General features: G+C 49.5%; 1 protein-coding gene across 1 annotated transcript in view; it reads right to left on the minus strand.

The window, feature by feature from the left end:
• LOC142576192 (bone morphogenetic protein 4-like) overlaps window positions 1-14,814 on the minus strand; it is a 341,586-nt gene that overhangs the window by 124,115 nt on the left and 202,657 nt on the right. Inside the window, exon 3 of the mRNA XM_075686206.1 lies at window positions 12,744-12,889. Coding sequence (XP_075542321.1) covers window positions 12,744-12,889 — 146 coding nt within the window. The remainder of the gene's footprint in view (window positions 1-12,743; window positions 12,890-14,814) is intronic.

Below are 14,814 nucleotides of genomic sequence, written 5' to 3' on the forward strand. Positions count from 1 at the left end.
CACCGCTGTCGCCCGAGCAGGAAACCGAACTACACCAGCTATTACAAGAGTTTCAAGGTCTGTTCTCTGAGAGGCCTGGTAGGACTTCTGTACTTACTCATGATATAGAACTTACCTCCACAGAGCCAGTACGATCCAAGGCGTATCGGGTGTCACCCCGCCAGAGCGATATTATGGAGGCGGAGGTAAAGAAAATGCTACGGCTCGGTGTTATTGAGGCAGGTGAGAGTGATTATACCTCCCCTTTGATTTTAGTTGAGGTACCGGGCAAGGAACCTCGTCCTTGCGTCGACTACCGCAGGCTTAATTCCATCACTAAGGATCAAATTTATCCGATCCCTAACATCGAGGAGCGCCTTGAGAAAGTTAGTAGCGCTCAGTTTATTTCCACCCTAGATCTTGTCAGGGGTTATTGGCAGGTTCCACTTACAGAAGAGGCTAGTAGGTATGCGGCGTTCATTTCACCAATGGGAACATTCCGTCCTAAAGTGTTGAGTTTTGGTTTGAAGAACGCGCCATACTGTTTTTCAAGCCTCATGGATAAAGTGTTGCGGGGACAGCAAGAATTCGCTTTACCGTATCTAGACGACGTAGCGATATTCTCCGCATCCTGGTCTGAGCATATGGCACACTTGCGGGCAGTGCTAACCCGCCTGCGCGAAGCAGGCTTGACAGTAAAGGCTCCTAAGTGCCAGTTAGCACAGGCCGAGGTTGTCTACCTCGGTCACGTGATTGGTCAGGGTCGTCGCCGCCCCTCTGAAATAAAAGTGGCCGCTGTGCGAGACTTTCCGCAACCGCGCACCAAGACCGATATTCGGTCGTTCTTGGGTGTCGCCGGCTACTATCAGAGGTACATTCCTAGGTACTCTGATATCGCGGCTCCCCTGACGGATGCTCTAAGAAAAACAGAGCCTCAAACAGTCGTCTGGGACGAGACAAAGGAAAGAGCTTTTAGCGCCCTAAAGAGTGCCCTAACAAGCCAGCCTGTGCTACGATCGCCAGACTATACAAAAGGGTTCATTGTTCAGTGCGATGCTAGTGAGCGAGGCATGGGCGTTGTACTGTGCCAACGGGAAAATGGAGAAGTAGAACACCCCGTCCTGTATGCTAGTCGTAAGCTGTCCAGTCGTGAGCAGGCGTATAGCGCCACCGAGAAAGAGTGTGCGTGTCTCGTGTGGGCCGTTCAGAAATTGTCATGCTATCTAGCCGGCTCGAGGTTTATCATTGAGACGGATCACTGCCCTCTCCAATGGCTGCAGACCATCTCTCCCAAAAATGGCCGCCTCCTGCGCTGGAGCCTCGCTTTACAACAATATTCCTTTGAGGTGCGTTACAAAAAGGGGAGTCTCAACGGTAACGCCGATGGCTTAAGTCGAAGCCCCTAACGTAGGAATCAGCCTCAAAATTGTTGGTTACTGATGTTTTTCTTCCTGAGGCAGGATTTTTTTTAACATATTGCTTTTGTTTAGTGTTTCAAAGTGATGATATGCTTTCTAGTGCAATTTTTCAATTTGTGGACGCGTTCTGAGTGATGCTAGACTACTGTAAGGAACTAGGCAGTGGTATAAAAAGGGGAAAGAGCCTGGCAGGGCTTAGTGAGGGTTGTGCCGTGCTTGCGGACTGAGCGGTTGAGTTTCAGCGTATAGTTCTAACGCTTGCCGGGAACGAGAACAAAAATGTGAACTCTCCCGAAGTCACTTTGCAGTGTCCCGTGCGAACCTGAACGAGAGAACGAGGCCTTCTCTGTGCGCTGCGCTCAAGAAACGTCGAGGGACGCCCGACTTCGGTTATGAGCATCATCGAGCGACATCCCTCCGGCCAGCGGATGCAGTCCCCTGTCCATCGGGATCTCCTTCCCCCGGCGGGGCGGTCTGTTGCGTTTCGCCTACGACACGTGGTTTTGCCGGCGCGACTGCGGCAGGGCGGCAGACATTTTGGCCCGATCGTCGTCGCCGCAACACTCATCGCCAGGTGTTTCCAGGCGCGACTGCGGCGATGCGACCGCAAAGGATCACCCTCGCATTCCAGTCATTGTGCCCGAAACAGGCGATGCCAAAGCAGGGATCGTCCCCTCATTACAGCCATTGTGCCCGAAACAGGCGATGCCAAAGCAGGGATCATCCTCTCATTCCAGTCATTGTGCCCGAAACAGGCGATGCCAAAGCAGGGATCGTCCCCTCATTACAGCCATTGTGCCCGAAACAGGCGATGCCAAAGCAGGGATCATCCTCTCATTACAGTCATTGTGCCCGACCGGCAGCGCTACAACAGGGTGCTACGAGATCGTGCTCGACAGGGTGCTACGAGATCGTGCTCGACATGGTGCTACGGCATCGCTACGACAGTGTGCGTCACCATTAGCCCATTGTACATTCACGTGCTCGTCTTTTGAGGGGTTCCTTCTTGCCCTCAACTGCGAGAGTATAAAAACAGCTGCCCCCGGACGCCAAAAGGAGGGCTCCGATTTCTTCTGTTGAGTGAAGTGCTCTCCCGTCTCTCTACTTCGGTCAAACCTGACCGCCAACTCTTTGCGATGTTAAAATAAACAAGTTGTTTCGTTGTTACCAGTCGACTCATGCTTTGCCGGGACCTTCGGATGCTTCCAGTTGTACCCCAGGCCGCCAGGCCAACGCTACCCTTGGGGCTTGCGACCCAGGTACAACCACGGGCGTCAGCGCCGAGTTCCCAACAGATCGTACCAGCAGTCCGATCAAAACAGCGGTAACCCGTAGCGTTGTTTGAAAAACCCAATAAAGACGTTCCTTGTTTATAGGAGGTTAGATTTTTTGCTTTCAAAGCGAATAGCATTGCCTACATTAACCAGCTTTTCTTATCGAATTGGCTGGCAAGAGGCGAGGAGCACGCTTAATTGGAGAGGATTTCGATGGGGCCGAACCAGCAGAGTGAAAGAACATAACGGGATAAAGAGCGTGGTGCTGGCATCTGTGATTGGTCCGCTTCCCCATATACATAGCTTGCGGTGGCTGGTCTGAAATCGGGGCGGCATGCAACAAAACGTTATTATTGCCACCAGAACGTATCCTCAGCCGGGAAGAGCTGGCAAAACGATGTCGTATACGTGCCGAAAGGGCTTTATAGCGTTATACTACCAAGCAAAAATTTTTATAATACGGAAATAAATACTTTCTCCCCGGCAGCTCAGAGTAACCAGTGCCACAGCTGTCGGCAGTCAGCCATCTTCTATTCCTTTCGGAACAGGACAGTCTACGCCTATTCAGAAAAAAAGAGGCAGTTTTGTTGGGCATACTTACGCGTTTTTAACGCGTACACATCACTTTGACGCGGTGAGTTTTCTAGGTTTTGCGACGTCGCGTGATAGGCGAAGTGGGCGCAGCCCGAAAACGCTTGACGAATAGCAAAGGCCAACGGCTAAAAAGGCGTCGAATCGGAAAGAAAGAGATTTCTTTCGTTTCGTCTAACCAAGCATAATCAGTGTGCCCACATCATATCAGATAGGGCGTATTCGCAGTTTTTGTGACGCCGCGCGATAGACGGGCGAAGTTGGGGTGGTGCGAAAATTTTTTGACCAATCGTTGAAGGTTGATGGCAGAATTGGAATAGAAAAGTATGGAATAGCTTTACGTTATAGCGCTCCATATCTGCACTTTCAGAGTGTGGTTGACTCAGTTATGCTGCTGTGTGTTTGTGTGTGTGCGTGTGTGTGGGGGGGGGGGGGGGGGTGCCTGGGTGTGTGTGTGTGTGTGCGTGCACGCGTGCGTGCGTGCCTGTGCGCTCGTGTCCCACCGCTATTCCTTTCCCCCACGTGAACCATCGGCTCCACCCTATCCATGTAGGTACGTCTGTGCAGTGGAGCATGATCAAAATTGATCGTTGTAAAGCCGAGTACACAGGAAATACGTGTCACTTTTACTGACTGAAACTTTTATCTTTCTTTTATATTCTCCTCCACTTTATATGAGCTGCCCTGCAGAATAGCAGAGTGAATTTTGACACGCGCGGCGCTGTGCTAGTGCATCGACGCGATGTTTTGTATGCCAGTACTGGAAAAAATAACGGTCCCGGGTACTGGTAAAGTCGGGGGCGACGGGTGAGCGGACGCTATCGGAGGTCTAAGGGCCCACGCTTGTGTGCCCGCCCCTCAGCGCAGGACGTCGTCGATTCAGCGAGCGCTGTCGACAGTGACAAATCTGCCGACGTGCGAAGCATCAACAGCAGTAGAGTGTCGCGCCTAGGCCCTAGTCTCGAGAAGCGCTCGCCTCGCAACGATCGCGAATGCGTGAGCGCGATCTTGCCGTGTCTTTGCAGTGCCTTCTTTGCTAGCTACGCCAGGCGCTGCTGCAGCATGCACACGAAACCAGCGGACTACGCAGGGGATGGGTACGCAGAAGTAAAGAAAATGTTTTCTAATATCAGCTGTAGATGTCGCCTCCTTGTAAGAGATCTCTAATTTTTTTTTCCTTATTTGCTTTCATTTCACTGTTTCATAGGAGCTACACGAGTCTTAAAGCGCGCTCCTGCACGGGAGCCGAAAAAAAAAAAAATACTCGCGTGTCAGTTTGAAGTGCAACGCATGCGGCTACAGGTGCGTACAAAAAATAGTAGTGCAACACACCTCGCAAATGCGACTTCTTGCGAGCGAGATGAGGTGTTTTGTTATTGCCTGAGACGTACTGGGGCGTCGTTTTCTGACCACGTTCCAAGGCATTCCTAAGATTGAAATCTCGCGGATAAATTCTACTCATAAATGTATTACGCTGATCGTTCTCGCTTGAGAAAAAAATAAACAACATTTATTTCGCTGCGTCTACATTTCGGCGCTTCCCATGGTCCCTATCTATTTCATAACAACACAAAAAAGAAGAAAACAGTTTGTCTAACGTCGTGTCCTGCGTCCCTCTAATTCTAATCCTGCGTATACTTAAGCGCCGTACTTATATAGAATGTCTCAATTTCGCAGTCTGCAATCCAATAGGGTTCCTAAGACGCTACAATATGCAGACATGGAGGGCAAACTGCAAACACAGGAGCGAAGATGCGACACGACACGGCGCTGACACAAATTAATTATCTTATCCGTAAGCTAGCGTCAACGCTGTTAAAGCGATTCGGCGAGCACGTCGATTGTCTTTTACCCATCAGCAGATTTAAATCACGCACCAGAGCTATAGTATTATAATGTTACTGTATTTAATAATATGCGTACTGCGACTTCTCGTTCACGAAATTTCACTTGCGTAACAGTGCTTTCTGGCTGACCGGCGTTAGGGCGCTCGTTATTTATGACAACTATTGGCGCGATGACCGGACAATCGCCACGGCTGCGGTCAATCGCGAACGGCACTTCCGTTTGGAAAGTTTCCTGAATGGGGTGGGCCCACAGGGGAAACAAATTCACTGATGCATTCACCAGTGAGCGCCGTTTGGTATTGGCAGGAAAAGGAACTATTAGACAGCATTAATTTCAAAGTCGAAAACTGGAAGTAAACAATTTAGGTCACGGCTCTCATCAGCTGTAGTTCGTCCTCCCCCTCCCCCCCTCCCCCCCCACTTTTACTTTTTTTTTGGGGGGGGGGGAGGCTGTCTGTTTTTTTTTTTTACCCTTATAACATGAACCACCTGCAAGCGTTGGCACGGACGCGGATGTGATTCATCCAAAGTACGACGAAGCAGTGCACGATCTGAGTTGTTTGGTCCAGAAGGCGCAGCATGAGCTGGAGCTATGGCGCGTATTATGGTACAGTGCGCGCATGCACCTACACCCTGCATGCATCAGCACTATACTGCTCGAAAGGAAACGCTTTGCGGACACGATTAGGCATTTCTAAAATCAGCACTTGATAGAACAGTTAATACATAGCACGCGTCTACTTTTGGGGCCGAATCCATACTGCTTCTTCTAGCTCGTAAGTGTCATTTGCTAGTTGACCAACAGCCTTCATTAATATGTCCAACCTCACGATTGAGTGGCATCTCCTTTTACGAACACTTCTAGCGTCAGAACTCTTTTTCTTTTCTTTCTCTTCTTTTTTCGTTCTTTTTTGTGTGTGTGTGTGTGATCACGAAGCTCTGGTATTCTGCGACAGAATAATTTACGCAGCTGTCCCTACTGTCGTACCCAAGATTTATCGGCGCTCGTATTTTTATGCGATTTCAGTCAATTATATTTTTATCGCTGGTACGTCTAGAGCAAGCGACTTGAGAAAAAAAAAAGGGTAAATCCTCTTACAGCTATAAGTTAAAGAGAATGTAAAAGCAAGAAGCGTGCGATTTCGCTTCGATAGGTGCCATCTTGTTTGCTGGCGCTGTTTACTTTGTATCGGTGAGTTGATTATCGACTTTTGCACTTGCCTCAAAAGTAATAGCAGAATTCAAAACGCAGCTTGCGTTATGGTGCGGAATAATGTAAGAATTTTTTGCCGATACTATACCTTTTTCGCGCTTCGCCAATTGTCCCAGCGGCGCTCCTCATGCGAAATCACGGAGATTGGGCGTTCATGAATTGTGAATTATAATGAAGGAACAGAATCGACAGAAAGGAAACTTTTACATTATAGCGGCCCATCCCACGCGCGTGACGGCCCATTATTTCTTTGAGTACACAGCGGCACAGCAAGCCCTATTACACAGCAACCTTTTAGCGCCACCGTGCCGACAAATGCTCACGTTCGCTCAAAAAACTCGCACGAGGGACGAAACGAACGCGTCCGAAACCATCACACGAAGGCGTACGTAGGAACGCCATCCGAAAATAGGACACTTGCACAGCGCAAAGCGACGCGACCAAAGTTCAGGCCTAATGGTGAAGAACCCCGACATGGACAAGTAAGGCGTGCGAGCACGATGCGAGCAACCGTAGTTCGGACCCGACGTGGCAGGCCAAACAGCGGGGCGCCAACAACGCAGCCAAAGAAGGCAAGGGTGGCTACAGCGGCGCAACGTCTACGCTACTTCTCAAGGACGGGCACCAAAAGCGTGCACGGCTGTCACAAAGGCAGCTTTCGCATCGCGAGAGCACTGCGCACGGAAACAGGAGTCCGTTTATCGCGGTCCCGACAAAAGTCTCGCACGCAATGTGCAGTTGTCTCTGTCGGCCGCTACCCCGTTCTCGCCACCTTCTTCCGGATGCAATTGCGGCGTTCCGCTTCTTCACTCCTTGGCGTACGCTTTCTTGCGAAGACATCCTTTCTTTTATTTTTACTTTTTGCTCCTCGGTAAGAACAGAATAAAAGAACAGACAGCAGCTATTAATCCAACTCTGAACTCATTTACTACAAAAGCAGCAGGCTCTCACAGCGGACATCGCTATCTTCTCAAAAACAACTTCTTGGCAAACGTGCGTAACGTTGTTCTCGTCAACCACAGGACTGTCTGTTGTGGACACCTAAATTCACGCAATGACGCCCTCACTCCAGAGTCTGTGTGGGGCGAAAGCTTCGTCCTTGCGATGCACACATGTTCGTCCTTATCCGCTACAAGATGGCCTGTTGCGTCATCCCAGCATCTCAGGCCAATCGGTTCGACCAGACGTTCTGCTCCTTTGAACTTTCTCCCAGTCGGCTGGCGGTCACGCATTCATAAACCCACACGCCAGCCCAGCGGGCAAACATTCACTCTCCAGTTCGCAGGCCTTCGCGCGTGTCTTCATTCACTTCAACAACAGCGGGACGCGGCTGACAGCGCCAAGCAGAATGTTCACATTCCTAAATGTCCGCTCGGTTATGTCCTCGCCGCTGCGCAGGGTCGCTGCTGTGCCATGGAGGCGATTGCAAACCCCAACACATTCAAGTCTGCATTGCACCGAGACGCCGGCGCCCGCTAGACTTGCAATTTCTAGTTTTCTCTTCTCTTTCTTACTTCATTTTTTTAAAATTCCAATTGGTATTTCTTCTCCTAGTTTCACGGTCCTTCCAGTCCATTCATTCCGACATTGCCCGTTTCGCTCGCTCGTTCGTTCGCTCGCGGCGTTTTCGGGTGCGGTTGCGTGACGAAAGCGATGGCTACGACGCAGCTACGAGCAGACAATTGCTCCGCCCGCAATGCCACCACGCGTCTGGGGAGGCAGGCGGAGGCACTTTTCTTCTTCTTCTTTAATCCTAGCGTGCCCCCTCTCCGCTTCCTTTTGTTCTGGACATTTGCGGCGGCCGAACGGCAGACTTCTTTGTTGCCGCAACCGACGCCGCGGCGCTTTTGTGGACGCTTGGTCGACGACGACAGCCACGAAAGGAGAAGCGAGGACAAATCGCCGGCCGTTTTGCGCGGCTAAACAAGGCCGACCAAAACGCATGGACGCCGGCGCGCGATACAAACGCGGAATGCAGCGGGCAGCCCCCCCCCCCCACTCCGCGCTACTTCACCCCCCCCCACTCCGCGCTACTTCACCCCCCCCCCCCCCACAGTGCCGTCCCACCCGCCACATTCGGTTGCTCATTGTAGCGCCACGGCTTCGCCCCCTGCCGCACGCACGCCACGAAGCACTGTCTGAGCGCCGTTTGTTCTCTACGCGGCGACGACGCATCCCGCGAGCAGCACCGCTTCTCCACTGGACGGAACGGTCGTGCGGTGAAGCTCGCATTGTTAGATCAGACGACATTCGCAGTGCGAACAATGGGGGACACGCGCCGCTTCTCTCGTGTGCCCTTTTTTTTTACTTTCCTTTTTTTTTGCGCCATGTGTCAGAGAGCGCGCGCTTTCAGACAACCGGGGTTTGGACGCTCGTTTGGAGACGGGAGCGCATGGTGCCATCGCCGCCACAGAAATGCAGCGCACATGTTCTAAACTACAGATTTGCGGCCACAGCAGCACTCCATCTTCCTGCCCGCCTTTGCGAGAATTTATCTGATGGTCGAGCGCCTTCCAAGCGCTTTTCTAACGGCATCAGGGACAGAAGAGTTTGCGCGACGTGCGCGAGCGACAAAAGATGCCTGTCACTTCCAGGACATTATAGTCGGCCGAGGGTGTTCTCCCGCTTCCTCAGTCGCGTCTCATATTGCTTGTCATCTTTATTCTGTTATTATTGCTCGTTATCTTGCGAGCGACACGAATTTCGAAGCATTGCTGGAAAGACTCCAGAAATACCAGACATTTGGGCTAGTCGGTAGCAACGCAACTACGAGCGCCACGTAAAACTCTCCATAGTATGGTATGCCGGTGCTCGGGCTTTCGCTCCGAATCTTCAAGAGACAATTGACACTTCGCTGATGACCATTCGATATGAATGCGCTACGCTCGTCACCTTTTTTGTAACACTTACTATTCGACTGCGGAGCAGCAACCAGATTGCTGAAGAAGCGCAAAATGAACACTTTCCAAAGTAATTTGCCGCCTCTGATATTCGATCGAATATTCGATTGGTAGAATCGTTGAAAACTTTGTCACGTAGCCTGCAGTACTGCCATGTTTCGTGACAGTGGTATATTCCTGAGTACAAAGTCATTGTAATCCCTCTGAACGAATAAGAGCGTTTAATATTATTTTTGCTATTTTTCTATTATCTTTATTTTATTATTATTTTAATATCTTGCTATTATTCTTACAGGATACTTCCGTGCGATGTACATCACTGCACTGCAGGAACCGTTCAACAGTCGTCACTGCATGCGCTATAGTTTTAATTGTACGCGCTGTATACGGTTCATCTGTGTGCCCTAGGTACCTCACAAACGCAGGTTATGTGAGCTATCCATTCCTTTTCCGGCGGATAATCCTCTCCATAAACACCCGCCCGAAAAGCAAATCGTTGCCGTCGCCAACCAATCGGCTCGCGCCGCATCTCTGATTGGACGCCGTTCGCCTTGGGTCGCAGCTCGAGGTAGCGCGCGGTCTTTTGTTTCCCGTTAGCCTTCTAGGCCAAAGACGCTTGCTTGCTAGCCGTCCCTATCCGCTGGCCCAGCTTCCCACGCCTTTCTTTCTGACTGCATCTTTCCCATAGGCGGTACTGTTTCTTCTGCCGCCGCGAGTGTTTGTCTGGCTCCAGTGTTTGTTCAACTCCGGCCGCAGCGGCGCTGACTTCGTTCTTTTGTTAGCCTGCTTGCGGGCGAGTGTCCTTTCGCGCGCTGACGCCGCCTTAGGCTTAGGCGAATCTCGGCGGTTGTTTGTTTTCCGTCCGTTCGCCCCGCGTCTCTCTCTCCCTCTATCAGTCTGCGCCAGTCCCCACCCGCCTGCATTCCGCGCTCCGCGGAGCTGTGAATTAAAGAACGAAACAAAACTCGAAGCTAAAACCGAGCGCGACGAATTCACGCATTCGCCTCCCCTCCACCCCCCCCCCCCCCCCCCGCCCCTCACTCTATATACCAAACTTCATCTGGCGCGAGTGGTTTACTTTCCTCCTCTTCGGCGCACTTCTCCCTTCTTCATGCCCTTCTCCTATTCGCAGCGCGAGCCGCTTGGTTCCGTGTTTGTCGCCGAGCGAAACTTTTACGCCGCCGCTCGGAGTCCCCCACTTGCATACTCGAGCCACGCAGTGATGCAGATTACGCTTCGGTTCGTCGACGCCCGGCGGCGGCGGCAGTTTGTCTTTCTCACCGCGCGTGCATTGTCTCGCGTGCGTGCGTGCCTTTAAGCGCTCAACTCTGCCGCTTCCGCGAGCCTTCTTGCTGCTTCGTACGAATCTTTATGCTTGTATTAAAGCGCGAGAACAAAGCGTACAGCCATCTATAGTCTCGCCCCCTGCGTCCTATTTTCCGCAGAAACACTTCTCAGCACGAATCGGAAGGGAGAAGGGTGGGATGAGAAGGAGGAGGACGAGACACGCACGACAAACACTCTTCGACTTCGCCGCCGAGAGAAAACGATGCACGTCTTCTATAGAAATGAGTTTTTCAGCGTCGCATATTTTTAAAATATTTTTTTATATATATTTCTTCCGCTCATACAACTTGTCGTTCGCAGATATGCTTCGGGCGCCACGCGGTTAGAGCAAACTCACGCTTCAGCTAGCTCTTTGTTGTTACTTTTGTTTTCTTTCGTTTCTTTTTGCTCTCTCTCTCTCTCTCTCTCTCTCTCTCTCTATTTCTTTGTCACCACTGATCAAACAGTGGCGGTATATTTACGAAGACAACTATTCAATGCGAAGAAAGGAAAAAAAAACGCGAACGACCGAAAAGGGATACGCGCACGTGGGATCAAAAAGTCAAACTCGCATAGAAGTCTGCCCCCTTCAGAGTCGAGGCATGCCGCAAGTTCAACAAACAATAGTCTGTGCTCGAGCATGTGGCGCGCCCTGATCCAACGCGTGCCTATGGTTGTGCGTGTAAAGCTCTCCTATAATCGCCATTTTCGTTCCCTTTCGTCTTCTTCTTTTTCTTTTTTTTTCTTCTTTTTTTCTCTAGCGGAGCTGAGCGGAGTTGAGCGGTTCAAGCAAGCAATTTGTGTCGGTCGACAGGGCTGTAAAAATGTGACCGCTGAAAGGCGAAAGAGCTTCAACGCAGCTAGATTACGACATCGTCTCGAGCTTCTTTTTCGCGGCTGAAGAGCAATGTTGCCGCGAGTCATGCTCGAGTGCGACGGAAAAGGAACAGGCACGCTTCTTTCACAAGTACCGCTGTCGTCGCGAGCCGCTGTTTGGTTGGAGGGGAGAAAATGAAAACAAACCGCACGGGTATCCACCATGTACGCAAGCGTAAACCGACAGTACGACGAACCGAAATACTGCGTTGTAAGTTTTGCCTTTCATTACGAAGCTTCTCGCCAGGCAAGGGTTCTCGAGGGAAGCTAACGCAACACCACTTTCCAAGTCCGGCACCATCAGGAGCTCTATATATATATATATATATATATATATATATATATATATATATATATATATATTTTTTTTCTAACGGTGCCTTTCATTTCCCATTCTCTTAGCTCTTCGTCATTGGCTGGAACGAGGCTCGGAGGGCACCGCACCGCCGCGTTATCGCCAAGATCAGTCGCTTGGCGCGAACGAGGATAAGAAGAGGATAGAAGACGAAATGCAACGATACAAAATAGGGACTCGGAGAAAAAGCAAGGAGTCGCATTCGGAAAAATTTAGTGCCCTTCCACTCTGGCCGGCCGCGTTCGCTAATATTATGTCTATAGCATCAGGAGTGGCTGGAACTCGCACTTACGAACGATTTTGGTGGAATAGCTTTTTTCTGAATACGGGGCCAGATTAGTCGCTGATGCGCTCGCGTAACGTTCGAGAACGTACAACAATGTTACCACGTGCGCGCAGTCTGATCAGGAACGCCTCCTTCTCGGTAGAATTGGCGACAACACTCAAGAAGCTTCGGATACAGTAGACACGCTGAGCGATAACTTGAAAACAGTGATAATCCGGGTCCGTATTCGCAAAGATTTTCATTCGTAAGAGCTTTTGGCCATTGGACGGCAAATTTCGCTAATGATATGTCCCCCATCCGGATTGGCTGGAATTTGCTCCCACGAACAAACATAGCGCGACAGAATTTTGTGAATACGAGCCTCGGCGAAAAACGGTCACCGCGAAATACGAAACAATGTGCGTTAAACAATACTCCTCCGAGATTTTGATTTTATTATCTGTTCACATAATTACACTCGAACCTTAGACGTGTACTCAGAAGCGTATCGCAAAATATGTAGTTTGCCAATATTCACTTGATATTGTAAGAGATAAACCGCATATGTAACATATAATTTGCTGGAATTAAAAAAAAAAAACATATTGCTGAGTTGAGCGAACTTTTTTTTTTTTTTTAAACGAGAGAACTTGGGAGTTACGTTGTTAGTGCGTGAAATGTGAGCTAATTGGACCTCACCTCGAGCAGGTGCGACTTGGCGTCCCCAAGCCTGTCCGGAGGCCTGTGCTTGGGCCGCAGCTTGTACAGGTGAAACTCGGCTTGCAGCACTTCCTCCTTGGCCGACTCGCTGGGCGTCACGTTGAAGAAGAAGCGCAGTGGACTGTCTGCACGACAGGGAACGGAAAGATTCTCACCACGAGAGGCCATCGTAGAAGAGAGAGATGTACTCTATTCTTTCTACAACGCAAACGACAAACTCGGAAGAAAAAGGGGGCATCAAGGCGGTTAGGCGGACTAATTGGCGTGAAGTGTTACCATATTTATTTTTTTCGTAACATTTCTTTAGGAGATCGCTATCTTATCTATTTAGATACTGGTTACTACTGGAGTTTGCACTCTTAATGTATGCCTTGCCCCCGTGCACATAGACAACAATTGATGTTCAGCGCGTGTTCCGTTTAATTCCTATTCAATGCCATTGGCGTAGCGCATTCAGACGGGACGAAAAGACACAGAAACACGCACACACACAGCGCCAAATTTGAACGATGTGTTTATTTCCTAGACAGGCAGTACGTATACCCTTCACTAGGTCCGTCACTGTGGACACGTGCGCCGAAAATGTAAACAAAGTAAACAAAAAAAAGAAAACACGCCTGAAAACAGAAGGCTCGTGGTATGCATTTATGACATGCTCAAAAATTCTAATTCTTTTGTTGATAATGCGATGGAAAGTCTGCTGACGCATGCGTCACCATGCATGGCTATGTATTCTTCTCGAAAGTTCGCCGTAGAGGCTACATGGACCAAGCACGAGCTTCTATCAGTTGTGCTTGAAGTTTCTCACTAGCGCCGCACGACGAAGCAACAAGAATGAACTTTGGGGGCGTAGATGTACTGACACGACGTAAGCCTCAGCTGTTAAACGCGTAACCTCGTTTCTACGTGAAAATTCGATTTGTTTTGTACCCGCGGATAGAGAAGGCGCATTGACCGAACCCACCGAAGCTTTAGAAAAAAGGCATGCGTTGCCATTCCAGAACTATTTAATGAACCCAAAGCGGCTGCCTTGAATAAGGTCCGAGCTAGGGCCACTGATTTATGTATTACGGAAAAACTTAACGTCTTGGATATCAATGACCCGTTTCTCGTCAGAAATTCCGAGCAGCTTCTTGAGTACGTTAGCGTCAATGCCAAAAAAGGACTGAAAGATTTTTTCTACGGACATTAAAGGCCTTTATTACTCACTGCCGCATACCAACTGATGACTTTGTATTGAAAGCAACATTGATGAAGTAGGCGCCGTTCGATTTCAGAACGAAGCAAGGGTTTCTGTAAAATATTTTTTAGAGCTTCTTGGTTTTTATTTATCGTCAACATTTGTGACATAAAAAGGATCCGCGTATCTGCAAAAAAAGTTGGCTATGCATCGGGTTCTGCCGAGCTGCTATCCTAAGTAATTTGTTCTTTCGCTATGATAGACGGATCGCTTGAAGAAAGGTTGAAAGATTCTAATGTTGTTAAAATATTTCGCTATAAGAGAGTTTAATGTTGGGCTATAGTATAGTTCTCATAGTTCGCTGTGTTGACGATTTTCTAATATTTATTGGCAGTACCTCCGGACATTTCGACCAGAGTGTTGCAGAGTTGAACCTGTCTACGTGAGTGTCTAAATCCTCTCGAAACTATTGAAATTCTATTTGATGGTGTAAAGCGGTTTTTAGACTTAGGATTTGTTTCAACTGATTTTCACACGTGCTCGTTCTATCATCCTCGTGCTAACAAGCCTTTGCTCCCATTTAATTCGCCGCATTCTAAACGTGTTAAAGAGGCATAGCAAAAAATGTGGCTTAGTAACCCATTGAAAAAAGTTCACCGACGATTACGATACTCCCTAATGCGAAATTTGAGCGCAGCTCTATACATGTTGCCTTTCGTGATATATTGGCTGGCGCGAACAATGTCTCGTGCGGCACATTGCAAATGGACCGAATCGTTGCAAAACAAGTGACACTTGAGCACGATAGCGGCGAGCATGGTCGGCGACCATCAGAAACCTGATCTGCGGGTCAAGCGCGTCGGCTCTTAT

The sequence above is a fragment of the Dermacentor variabilis genome, chromosome 1 (genome assembly GCF_050947875.1).
Source record: "Dermacentor variabilis isolate Ectoservices chromosome 1, ASM5094787v1, whole genome shotgun sequence".
Lineage (NCBI taxonomy): Eukaryota > Metazoa > Arthropoda > Arachnida > Ixodida > Ixodidae > Dermacentor > Dermacentor variabilis.